The sequence below is a fragment of the Molothrus ater genome, chromosome 21, assembly GCF_012460135.2.
Source record: "Molothrus ater isolate BHLD 08-10-18 breed brown headed cowbird chromosome 21, BPBGC_Mater_1.1, whole genome shotgun sequence".
NCBI classification, from domain to species: domain Eukaryota; kingdom Metazoa; phylum Chordata; class Aves; order Passeriformes; family Icteridae; genus Molothrus; species Molothrus ater.
This window is the reverse complement of record NC_050498.2, coordinates 10,931,444-10,944,212: the sequence shown is the minus strand read 5'-3', so window position 1 is coordinate 10,944,212 and position 12,769 is coordinate 10,931,444. Positions and strand designations below refer to the sequence as shown.

At 47.1% G+C, this 12,769-nt stretch overlaps 1 protein-coding gene across 8 annotated transcripts in view; it reads right to left on the bottom strand.

Annotated features, from left to right (window-relative positions):
* The window catches only part of SGSM2 (small G protein signaling modulator 2), a 39,144-nt gene that overhangs the window by 8,659 nt on the left and 17,716 nt on the right, over positions 1-12,769 (bottom strand). For 3 of the 8 annotated variants that reach the window (XM_036395024.2, XM_036395028.2, XM_036395027.2), the window contains exons 3-15: positions 12,227-12,389; positions 10,334-10,495; positions 8,758-8,825; positions 8,132-8,277; positions 7,656-7,790; positions 7,093-7,217; positions 6,730-6,797; positions 6,211-6,374; positions 5,576-5,705; positions 4,074-4,208; positions 1,382-1,532; positions 763-827; positions 251-396 (exon numbers count right to left, since the gene is read on the bottom strand). In XM_036395024.2, the coding sequence (XP_036250917.1) occupies positions 251-396; positions 763-827; positions 1,382-1,532; positions 4,074-4,208; positions 5,576-5,705; positions 6,211-6,374; positions 6,730-6,797; positions 7,093-7,217; positions 7,656-7,790; positions 8,132-8,277; positions 8,758-8,825; positions 10,334-10,495; positions 12,227-12,389 (1,658 nt within the window). The remainder of the gene's footprint in view (positions 1-250; positions 397-762; positions 828-1,381; positions 1,533-4,073; positions 4,209-5,575; positions 5,706-6,210; positions 6,375-6,729; positions 6,798-7,092; positions 7,218-7,655; positions 7,791-8,131; positions 8,278-8,757; positions 8,826-10,333; positions 10,496-12,226; positions 12,390-12,769) is intronic. The other 5 variants (XM_036395026.2, XM_036395025.2, XM_036395029.2 and 2 more) reach the window with 5 other exon arrangements.

The following is a 12,769-nucleotide window of genomic DNA, read 5'->3' as shown; positions in this document are numbered from 1 at the left end:
TCATGCCTTCCATAAAAAAAATCTAAATTTGAATAGATCAGTTGCTTTGATAATAATTTATATCTTTGCCATCATCAGAGAAGCAAAGGAGAGAAGAGACTGTAAGAACTGACTCTCTCTCACGAGTTGAGAAGTGACCCTGGGGTTGAAGACCTTCAATATTTCGTGGGGCCCGGTGCAGGGGATGATGTCCTGCCCAGCGCAGCAGCGCGTGGCGCCCGTGCACGCACGCTGGGGGACTGTCACTGACCTTCCTGTCCTTCTGGTACTTGCTCCAGAGCTCCTTGGTGAGGCCGGCGGCGGCGCAGGCGGGGCGGTCGGGGGGCACGATGCTGTGGTTGACCAGCGCCGAGAGGTGCGTGCGCACCGTGGACAGGTGCCGGCAGTGTGCCAGCCCTGCGGGACACCGAGGGACAGCTCAGCCACGGGGCCACCCCAGGGACGGCCCTGCCTGGGCTGAGCTCGCTCTGCACCGTGTCACAGTGAGCAGTTACAGCAGAGCCAAAGGCTGAACAGATGGACACAGACCAGAACATCCACGTCGTGCATTCCGCTGCCCTGTAAAACTCGGTTCTGTCTCCACTGGGCATCGTTCCTCACACTGCCAGCAGCAAAACCCACAAATACTGAAACCCTGCCACTGCAGCTACATCCACCCTACTGCCCTGAATAAGGGGCAGACTGCTTTCTAAGGCAAAGATCCCGTGTTGTTTAGATAAACATATGGATACCACATGGGCCAGATACAGAAGCTGCACTTACATCCATAAAAGGCTCTGGAAATGATCTGCCTCTTCATGCTTTCACACAACATCTTTAGGGGAGTTCTGTGGAGAGGCACAACAGAATAAGAGCAGGTGGTGAAGACAGAGAGCATCAAGAATTTCATGCTGATCCCTGTGTCCTACACACAGCAATTTTTTCTCTGCACCAAGATTTATTTAGTTAAAGGACACAGTAATAACAAACTCCAGTTATTAAAGCATTTCCCCCCCACAACCTTTTGGCCCCAGACAGATTTCCCCCTGGCACACACCACCACAATTGCTGCAGGTGCACTGTAGAGGTCTGTGTCAAATGGAACTGTTGCCCTTCATTCAGTCGTGAATGACTTGTTAAAGATAACGTTCCCAGAGCTGAAGTATTTTACACTAGACAAAAGAACTAGATGAAATTTTTCTATCAAAATGTGGCTTGAGCACAGTTTAATAGGTTAGTTCTAATAAACTAAACTTTTTGCTGCCTAACTTCATCTTTTTTATATTAGAAACTACTTGAAAATCGTTACTCTTTGTCTTGAGTGCTGCAACCACTCAAACCTTCCTGCTTTTAGCCGTGGCATGCACACAGTGCCCAGGTAAGCTCTGCCCAGCCTGCTCACCTGTCGTGGATGCAGGTGCAGCAGCTGGGAATGTCGTAGGGAGAGCTGCCCATGGAACAGGAGATACAGGAGGAGCCCTGGCTGCAGTGCTCCAGCTGCCACGACAGCAGGTTTGCCCCAAAGCCTTGCATCTCTATCATCTCACTGGTGTCTGTGGAAAAACCAAACAAGACAGAAGGACATCAGCCTCTTCCATTCTCTCCCCCTCCTCCTTCTGTGCATCCTGATGGTTCATGCTTCACTCCTCAACAGGCTCTGAGCCTTGGTTCCAGAAACAGGAGAGCAGCATCCTCAGAATCCCTGCTCTGGACCTGCAGCATGCTGTGCAGGGTCCCTTCCCAGGAAGCCAAACCCCTTCACCATTTGCCCCTCTCTTGCCCATGCACATCCCAATTCATGTTTCAAGAGAATAGAGAAAAGGGTGCTGCAGTAACAACTAAACTGGTTCTTGTGTAATATTATGGAAATGTTATTTATGGCCAGAAGAGATAGTCTAGCCCAACCTTCTATTTAATTCAGGTCTCAGAATTTCATTTTGCAGTTCCTGGAATCAGCCATAGAACTGCTGGTCCAGCCAGAGTGAAAGCTGGAGCATGAAAGAAATGAAGGCAAACGGAGTCAGTTACTTTCAGAAGATGCTTCTTTCCCCCTCAGAACCAGACCCTAAAACACTTAGCACAGAAGGACAGTTCCAGTCCTGCCAATGTCCACACTGTATTTATAAAAGGATACTCTCTGCAGGAGTATGTGATCCGACTGTACAATGCAGCTTCCTGAGTTATCCCTGCTCTACCAAATCTATTTGCTTTTTTAACCAGCTTCAGAAAGGCAACTCAAAAAATCAGCAGCTCCCTTCAGAGAGCTTGGCTTCAGCTCTTCAGCCTTCCCAGCTGGCATTTGAACTCTTGGGGTTTTTGGTTTATAATAAATAACTGGCCTTTCAGCTCACCCATGATTAAAATTAAGGCAAATACAATAATGTATGTCATAAAGTATGCCACTAAATTAACATTTACAAGCAAAATCCAGTCCCCTGGGCCGTGCTTTTAAAACAGATATTTGTTGAGTGGTGGGGAGGGGCAATTCCAAACCATCTCATGCATTTTAAATCAAGGTAGCACAAAGCATTTTAGGAGTGCCTATTAGAAAGTGGGCAGAGGTGAGGGAGGAGTGGAGTAAACCCATTTGTTAACAGAAAAAGCACAGGCTCATGCGGAAGCAGTCATGTGTGTTTCATTTCACAAAACAAAGTGTGATGCAAAAATGCTCTTCACCTTAATTCTTCAGGAAGGAGCTGAATGACCCAGTCTTTATTGCAGCTTCTTATTGGGTTCAAATAAAAATCACTGGATAAACATTTTTAGATCATTAGTTTTTGCCTCCCCTCTGTAGACAGGAAAATTGGGTTTTTCATTTCTAATTTTTTATTCTGTTTATTAGAGAAACAAGGAAAGAACCCCACAGAACCTAAAGATTCAGATGAAAGGTACCTGAATTAGTGAAGAATTAGAGTGAACAGCATCTTTTATTCAATTGTAGTGGTGTTATCTGTAACTTCAGCTACATGCAAAAGTCAAGCATGTTGCAAAATGTCAAAGCAGATGGCTGGCAAACCTGCTACAACAGTGTTGTCATTATGGGATGGGGCTGCTGGAGAGACAGCAGCCCAGACAGGCTATTCCCAGGCACATCCCTAACTCTACCAATCCCCTTCAAGATTAAATAACCAAAAGCAGACACCTGACAGCCATTCTAGTGGGATAACTTACATGTTCTATAAACTGACTAAAAACTAAGTTGTGTTCCTTATGGTTAATGTGTATGTGGCAATTAAATGTCTTCCTTCCCATTTTTGCCCATATCCAGGCACAATCAGTTGGGACACACTGAAACTTCCTAAAACAGTCTTTTTTCAAGGCAACACTATTTTTGGAACTTCTTTCCATCTATGCCTTCCAAGAACTCTCTTTATTAACTTGGGCTGGGCTTTATCAATTTCCAGGGGCTGCTCCCTTGGGATAGGTGTGTGGGCAGCCTAGAAGAATTGAGGCTCTCCTTGAACACCTGTCCATACCCTGTCTAACACAGAACTTCAGCACTGTACAGAGATGCAGGGCAATTATTGTCTCTTGCAGTCAGTCCCACCAGTCCAGGCTGTAAGAGAAAGCAAGGACTTCTCAGAATTCAGAGCTAAACTACTGGATGCCAAATGCACACCAATCTTGAGAATACCAACTTAAATAATATGAAGAAATAGATGACAAATTTGTGGAGGGGTAGTGGAGCTCACAGCTGATGCTCTGAAGCCCACCCAGCCTATGGATGCAAATGGAATGAAAGCACTGACCCCAGACAGGCACTGCATCTCCACACAGCCTTCTCTGCACACTCTGCTCCCTCAGCTGTCACACTCCCTCCTGCCCCCTGAGAACCTGCTCTAGGATCCAGCCGTATGGAGGTGGGGCAGGAAGCCCCCTGGGAGAGGAGGTTTGCTGCTCAGCAGCACACACATCCAGGGACAGGGAGGATGCTGTTCCCAGTCCCCACAGGCTGTGAGCCCACTCCCAGCCTCTCTGCACATCCCATGGTGCGAGCGCGATGTCCTTCCCTGCAATAATGCCAACACTGTTGTATGCATCAGTGGAAGGAGCTGCAAGAGAGCTCTGGGACACAGGGGGAGGAGGATAAAAACCTTTCATCCTATTAGGAGCTGTGAGGTTCCGAGAGCAGATCATTGATAGCATTGCGTGTAGCTTATCTTCCTCCTCCTCATCATCGTCAACAGAGGTAGAGCGGCTGGCAGCTAAGTGGTGGTAGTTAATAGTTACTGCTCAAAGAAAATAGTGAAAGAGGAGCATAAGAAGAAAGAACTCAGTGCTGTGGGAAAGCTCAAAGGACATGGTCAGCAAAGACAACGGACCTGAATCCTGCCCTCTGCTCGAGGGCACAGCTCTTGTAAATGGCTGTGAAAACGGAGTTTCTTACAGAAACAAAGCATGCTCCACCAAACTCAGGCCAGCCTTTGAGTGTGCACAGGCTGTGAGAGCACACGTGGCACACCAGGCAAGGGACAAAGATCCCAGTGCCAGCCTGCAGCAGCTGAGTATGCTTTTGAGCAAAGCTCCACAGGAATTCTAGGCTCCAGCTAGCTTCTCTCCTTCCCTGTGCCCTAGCAGTGCTGTGGCCCCTTCTCTGAAACCTGTGCCAGATGCATCTGGACAGCCAAGGTCACTCCCAGCTGTGTGTGGCTCTGCAGACAGGCAGAGTTCCTGCTGGCACAGCACCTGCAGCTCCTGCCCCACGAGCCCCCAGGCCCTGCAGCCCTCCCTCCGCCAGGCACAGGCACAGGGTGCTCTGCTGCTGTGTGCCAGACTCACCGGTGCCAGCCCAGGAGCCCTGACAAAGCCCAGCCAGCACTGGGGTCAGGGTCAGGAGGCTGCAGAGGAGACTCCTGCTTTCTCAGCTGCACTAAGTCCCAGTGTGAGCAGTAACTCCAAATCCCCTGTAAACTTTACGGTCTGATCTTCCCAGGGAGTTCTTGCTTCTTTGCCAGGGGAATAAAACTGAATGTGCTGTCTGAGAACTAGCTTAAATGCCTTCTTGCGTGTAAGGAATTTGTATTCACTGATGACATGAGGTGGTTTGGTGCTTGGGAATTCAGTTCGTTTCCTTGGAAGGGCCTTTATCCACTGTTAAGTCTGTGCTTCCAAGCCAGGAAAACTTAGCCCAGGGAGTTCTTGGGGTACTTTTAAGGGTTTATGGTTGAGGGTTTTTTTTCCTAATAACAACATTATGAGCAAGCATTGTGGCCAGTAAAAATATCCTCACTTCAGGAGCAAAACTGCTCTTGACTAGTCAAGCAATCTTTTTTGTTTCAGTCTCAGTTTGCAAGCCCAGGGGAGTATTTTGAAAACTTGCTCTGTAAAACACAGAGTAAATACAAGATTCCTCACCTCAACTCCATTTCCACTAAGATAGCAAGTCTCACTGCATTAAGGAAACCTAAGTTGTACCTGTTGATCACAATTATCTCTCAGTGAAATTTATTAGAGGTTTGGTTTTTTTCCCCCCTTACAAAAATGTGGCTTGTCACGTGCAGGTACTTCCCAGGATATTACTTCAAGATTTTCTCAGATGCTTGATTTGGTTTCTCATTTGGTTTTTTTTCAAACAAAGCAGAACAGAGGCACTTACTGTTATCGTGCTTGTGTCCAGGATAAATAATTCTGAAGACATAATCTGTGGATGTGTCCTCAGCTGGCATCTCCTCCAGGTCCACTGATTTGTTGCTGTTCCGTTTTCGAAGCTTTGGAAACACCTTGCCCTAGAGAAAATAATAATTCCATACATTCAGCTATGAGTGACTAACAAACTAAGTGCAACAAACTAAGTACTACAGTCCTTTGGCATCCTTAATCTCCAAACTTACAGTGTTGGGAGGAGGTGAGGGAGAAAACAGTGGAGTCATATACAGGTTGTGGTTATGGGGTACTTAATACTATTTTTCTATGTGCTGCAAATCAGCCTTTTCTTGTAATCTCTGGGAGCTGGGCACCCCAAGCCTCTGGCAGCAGCTCTGTCCGGTCCATTCTGAATCTCACTTCTGTTGTGTGGGTTTGTATCTTGATGCAATGGCAGATTCCAGCTCATTGCTCAATGGGGTAATGAAGGTGTGAACAATTTTTAAGGACCACGTGTATAAGAAGCAGACTGGACTAAATGGAGTTGTGCCCTACTTTACCATAAAGCAGCTTGAAGTCAGTGCCTGACCCGTGGAGCAGAGATACCAACAGCAGCCTCACCCAAGAGCTCAGCAGAAGAAGCAGTACCTTGCCCTGCTGGGACCAGAGCGGGGGCTCCAGCTGGCCCCGGGGCAGGAGCCCATTCTCCAGGCAGGACAGGAAGGCAAGCAGGTGCCCTCCCTGGGGAAAGTGCAGCGGAGGCCTCTGGGTCCCATCCTGGCTCACCAGCACCAATGTCCATCTGCTTTCTGCTGCAAGGAGGACAAGGGGAGTCCACACTGTTACATCAGAGCCTCAGTTTTCTGCTCTTACCTTCTAAGGAAATTTTATTTAGGATCCTGTCTAAGTAGATAAATAAAGCTTTGTAAGGCACAGTGTGATCTAAGGCTGATATCAGCCCTTCAGTCCTAAAGAAACTCAAGATACATGCAAACTATGAAAGCCTTATACAGTTGTCATCCTCTATCAGCTGGGACTGGAGATTTTAACACTCATTCCCACATGGCCAGAACTAGTCAGAGGTGTTCCTGACACTGAGGGAGGAAAAGCAATCATTCAAGTGGCTCTCCTGTATTTTTAAGGAATATGCTTAAGGGTTATGCTTACGTTGCTGGTGGCAGTGGATGCAGACGATCTGGCTCAGTGGCACAATCAATGCATAGTCCCAGTAAACACTAAAAAGGAAGGAAAATGCAGGAAACATTGTTTTTTCCATATTCAGGAATGCTTGCAGTTCCAAGCACCTGATAGAAAGAACTCTGCTAAGTTAATAACTGCTTATTAAATTTGGTCAGTGAAAGTAAATTATTAGTCAAGTAAAAGGCAAAGGAAAGCTAGTTTCTCCACACTGGATATTCTGGCACTAGGTTTGTACAACCTCTGCTTCCCTCTTCCCCTCCCCTTCCTCTTTCCTGGTGCCCCCCAGCAGGTTACACAGTTCTTCCCATCTCTCCTGAATGCAATGAGTACCTTTTCTCCAGTTCTGAATCTCCAAGGGTTCCATTCATCAGCTGGTTTGGAGTCCATTTCAATGTCAAACTATCTGCTGATTGATGAAGGGAGAGATATCCAGGAATTGCCTCCAAGTCATCTTTCTGTTCACAGAAGCAACAAACAGACAACCCAGGTGACTCAAGTGCACAAAATATCTGCATGAAATACATGCTTCAGTCTTTCTGTGCCATGCAAGTTCCATAGCTGCAGTATCTGGGAAGTGTGGAGGGAAACCCTAACAGCAGAAGTACTGGTATACAATATTGCTACTAGCAAGAGGGGAAAAACCATGGCACAGTCAGCTGGTTTATGAAATACAGTCCAGTATGTTTGCTCCTGCCTACAGCCCACTGCTCACTTACAATGGTCAGGCAGTGAAAGCATTTGTGACGTGTCAAATCTACCCCAGCCCTGGAGAGCCAAGCAGAAGGCAGCTCTGTGCTGAGAACAGAACACAGCGAGCCCTCGCCAGGTCAGAGCTGTACCCCAGCTCCAGCCCTGCCTGCCCCAGTGCCAGCCCCAAGAGCTGCTGCACTCACCGGCTGCACCAGGACGTTGTTCTTGCCGTAGAGAAGGTGGGTCCTGGAGTTCTGGTGCAGGGACTCCACGTACTCCCGTGCCGAGGCAGCGAAGCGATCTTCCGACGTGCTGCCGCTGGAGTGGCGCTTGCGGATCTGCAGCACAGCAGGCAGGTCAGCCAGGGCACAGGCAACAGGGCAACTCCTGTGCAGCCAGGGGCTTGGCAGAGAAACTCAGCCCTCATCATGGCACCTCAGAATTTCTTGTGAACTACCCGGTCAGATCACAACTGTCAAATGCCACAGAATTTAGTGCTGGGTCTCAGACTTTTCTACGTACAGATAAAGAGGGCACTGTGGCCCAAATGGAGTTCTAATCTGTGATAAGCTCCACTACAGAAGAAAGGCTGTTCCAGATTCAGGTCCCTCCCTCATGGGGCTGTTTTTATTGCCAGCCCGTGCCCTGGCTCAGGGACAGGCACAGAGTAAATACCTACTCCCAGGGCTGGGCGCTTGGAGGGCGAGTCCTGGCGGCCGTGCGCGCCGTGGATGCGGTGCCGCTGCACCAGCTCGTCGGCCGAAGGGTCGGTCCAGTAGTGGTCAGCTGTCTTTAGCTTGGTGTACTCCAGAGCACACGGTCCAACTAGGAACAGAGACCAAGGGAGGAACCCTCTGAGTCTGTTCAGAGACACACTCACTGCTACCCTGCTGGCTGAGCATGGAAGGTGAGATTTCCTTCTCAAACCAAGTGAATAATAATGCTCACTGATCCCAGGGGATCAGCCCACAATACAGACAATATAATAACGTATCACTCCCATTATCTAGGGCTGTGTAAGAGTATTCCTGTAGGACACAGTACCCTGCCACAGCAGCATTAGCAGTTAAAAACAGCCAGCAAGCATTCAGTAAAAATCCATTCCCATTCTGCTTTCTAATCCCACCCGATGATCAGTCTCTTCTGGTCTTGTAAGGAACAAAACATCTTCACTGTAGCTCTGTTATAAATAGTTAACTACATACAAGATACAAAATTCACCTGTTGTAACACTGTTATAATGCAAAATGCTTTAAGAAACAATTTACTTTCTTCAGCATAAAAAGTAACTTTGCAAGAACTCACCTAGCAGAGAAGCCAGTATTGGGCCACAAACAGGATCTGCCAGTAAAGCTTCCTTTTCATAGTATTTACTACGAATAAAAGATCAGAGCTCAGTTAAAAACAGTAGCTAGTATGAACCATTTCAAAGCGTGAGTTTAGCTACAGGTCTACCACAATGGGCCTCTTGATATGCTCATTCTCTCTCATCTATTTTCCAGCTGAGCTCGGAGAGGCAGGAGCTTGCCTTGTGCTCAGTGTGTTTACCCAGTATATTTGATTTGGGGCTTTGGGCAGAATTGCAATATGGGAACAAACAATAGTTCTCTGCAAGCAATTTTGTCCATTTTCCACAGAGACAAAACAATCCACACACTCTTAAACATGCCTTCTATCTGTGAGGAATCATCTTGAAACACTGTGAAGAATTATGAACTACTACATTGCTCTTGCAGTGACCCCAAAGTCTTGCCATTGCAGCAGGCAAAGCTGCTTTACAAAACCACACAGCCAAAAAATCCAAACACCCACAGTTCTGGAATGCCACTGTCCTCTGTGGTCTGTTCACTAGATGGGGCTCAAACTCTAAAGCACCTGCTCCTCCTCCAGGACAGAACAGCTGAGGGATATGAACATGGAGCATTTGAGCAGTAATGACACAAAAATGCATGGTAACAAGCCTTATGAAAAGGTTTGTTTTATTCACCAAGTCAGGTTCTCAAAATCACACACTTGCAATGAAGGATCTGATCCTAACTCATCTGAACGGAAGGGGAAGGCAGTGAGGTGATGGAACAACTGAGAGCAAACTCCCCTGATGTGTCTCCTGCAGATTATGTGGAAAAGAAATTAAAACCCCTTGTACCCATGTATCTGCAGACACTGAGGCAGCGGGCTAAAATGCTTTCATTAACTGTGTCTCTGGGACATGGCCAACCCTCCCTCTGTCTCTTCTGCACACAGCTCATAAAATCCAAGCTGGCATTACATATCCCAGAGCAACAGTTTGCTTGAACAGCACAAAGACCTTTCTTCCATTCTCTTGCTTTTAGTGGCAAGATACATCATGAAAGCAAAGCTGATGACAAGGAAAACAGTAACACAAACTTGGAAAATACTGTGAAAGTAAGCTGCTTTGCCCTTAGCTCTCATCCTTGTTCAGACCCATTGGCTTTGGATGAACAAGAATGTGTTGCCAGTGTAGAACGACAAGAGCACCCTGCCAGCAAACTTCCCTTGTGGGACCACACCAAGCTTTAGGGTCCTTTCCTTTCTCTTTTTATGGAAGACTGTCCTCAGTGTGCCCCATTAAGTCTTCTGTATCATGCCTATTACAATATGGGCACCTGATATACTTGAAGTTACATTTGTAGCTGATTTCTGGAAAGCTGAATGCCTGTTAATGTTTTTTTGTAAGCCTGAAACACTGTCAGTGATGAAAAGCTAAAGTACAAGTTTTCTAAATGCCTATGTAACCGGTTTCATCTTACCAGAAGCCTGCATCACAGGGGTTTGCCAAAGACTTTTGATGAAATCCCTTGCTGCAGACACCTAAATGCATCAATCCAACAAAGCCCTGTGCTTCTGCTGCTTTCCTTACCTGCAGTTATCAACAATGTACTGCACAATCTTGTCCAGCACCTTCTCAATCAAGGCTGTTCGAACCCAGATGTGCTTGATAGCCTGAGGTGTCAGGACAGGTGTTTTGCTTGTGGTTGATCCCTGCCTTTTGAGGGGTTCCTGCCCGTTTGGCTGATTTTTCCTGCAAAAGGTGATAAAATAAAAGTAGTCCGAATTTGCACAGCTGCACCATCCAGTGAAACCCATCCTCCTGCATCAGGTAACACAGTGCAGCTGCAGGAGAAAGATGGCTGCAAAGCACAGGGGCACAGCCTTGGCTCTCCACACACTGCCCTGGGCTGAGGGGAACAGGAACCCCCTCAATGTCTTTTCCCAAAACCTCCCCCTTAAAATAGAAGAAGATTCCATTTTGCCTCAATGAGGAAAGAAACCCTGACATCTTCAGGTTCTTTGCCAGCACTTGAGTTCCCTTTCAGGAAACTGTTCAGTTAGACAGAGTTAATCCATTGTTTGGGGCGGTTTGGGTGAGATCTGACAGGGTCCCAAGTCCTACAGCAGGCCATGACAGCACCCCTACAGGCAAGGAAGACACCACTGACATCAGAACAATTTGGATGTTTAGCTGCATCCCAAACAGGGGTTTTCTTAAGCCACAGCCTCAGGAACAGTTGGGCTGTTACAGCCCTTCTGCCTCATTTCATACATCCAGCAGAGCAAGCCCACCCCCTGCAGTATTTCCCAGTAGTATCTTTTCTGTGTGTATTTTCTACAGCACTTAAATTTTGTGGCTGTTAATAGCTGAAAAACACACAAAATTTGTCCAAGAGAAACCACAGAATTTAAGTTCATTTGCTCCTCTCGGTTAGAGGATACAGCCAAAGTTCTCTTGTGGTTAGAAGGGTGTTTGTGTGGGCTCTTAACCAAGAGAGAGGCTGGTGAATTTTCAGTAGAAAGCATCCTTCTTCCCAACATTTAAAAAACTACTTAATAAAATCCCTGTCTGCATCAGTAGGCCCAATTAAAAATGTATCAAAAATAGGTACATATCTGTCAAAAACTACATAACAAAGTCTGATAATTATAAGTCTAATAAAGATTAATGTCAGAAAATTACACAGAAATATAAGTGCTAATTTAAATAATTGTCAGTAATGAAAGACAAGCTCTCTCACAAAGCCCTTCTTTACAGCTCAGAAGCTAAAAGTTCCTACAGTGTAAAAAGAGCTCTCAGGGCTCAGCAGTGCCTACAAACAGAATTAAAAATGCTCTTGTCCTGAGCTTATAGGACAAGACACTCATGCACTGTGATTTCATCTACAGAACAACATGGAAAATTTTAACTTTGGTACTCACCACCAGCAAGAAGTCTAAGACTTTCAGTAACCTCAAGTCCTTGACTCCAGGATTCTGTTGTGCTTAAGTCCAGTCTGTACTGAACAGCTTTCCTATACCATCCTTCTTCCCATCACTCTTTGTATCCATTAATTTAACTGTCTCTGCTATGATACCTAGAAATTTGCTCCTGGTTTGGCAGGAGCATGCCAAAACAGCTTTTCCAGTATGTCTGTTCTTGAGTTCCTCCTTCCACCCCCTCTCATCCCACCAACAGTCCAAGCTGGGCCACCATCCCCAGACTGTGAGCCCTCTCTGCAATCACCAGTAATTAGTCACTTCTGTTGCTGTGTGTGGGCTGAATGTGCTCCTCTGCTGTACTGAGACACAAAATGAAACACCAAAGCCTCAGTTCCCCACGTCTGTCCCTTTGCTCACTGCCAGCTTGATCAAACACCAACACCTACAGGTGCTGACAAGACAAAGCTGCATCACCTGAGCCAAGCCCCTGTGCCCTCACAGGCAGTCTGTGCACACACCCCCTGCATCGACCTGGCTGATAGACAGAGCTCAGCCTCACCTGCTCTCTACCTGCTGCTGCAGCTCCTGCACCTTCTTGCACACGTCCCCAGCTATGGCACAGGTCTTGCCCACCTTGGTGAAGAGCGCGGCCACCTTGTCGGTGCGCAGGAAGCCGGCAGCCCTGCGCTTCAGCATGTGCAGCAGGCACGCCTCCACCACACCTGTGGAACGGACACAGCGTTATGGTCAGCTGCCTTCTGCCTCCCCGCGGCCGGCACAGCCTGCTCACTGCCCCTGGGCAGGGGTGGGTCAAGAGCAGAGCCGGGGGACAGACAGACAAACACCAGCTCAGAATCAGATGATGGCAGCATGCGTATCATCTGCTACTACAAGCGCCTTGTAAAGTACAGATAATGGCAGTATGTCATGAACTGGAACCTCTGAGTGTTTTCACCCCACTTTACATGTGCCACACAGAACCCCACTAACATTCCCTGATGGCCACCAATGAAACACTGCAGTGCACTATGCAATAGTGCAGCAGAAATCTATCCAGCTCTCTGTAACCTGCTGCAGGGCAAGGAAATGAGAAATACAAATT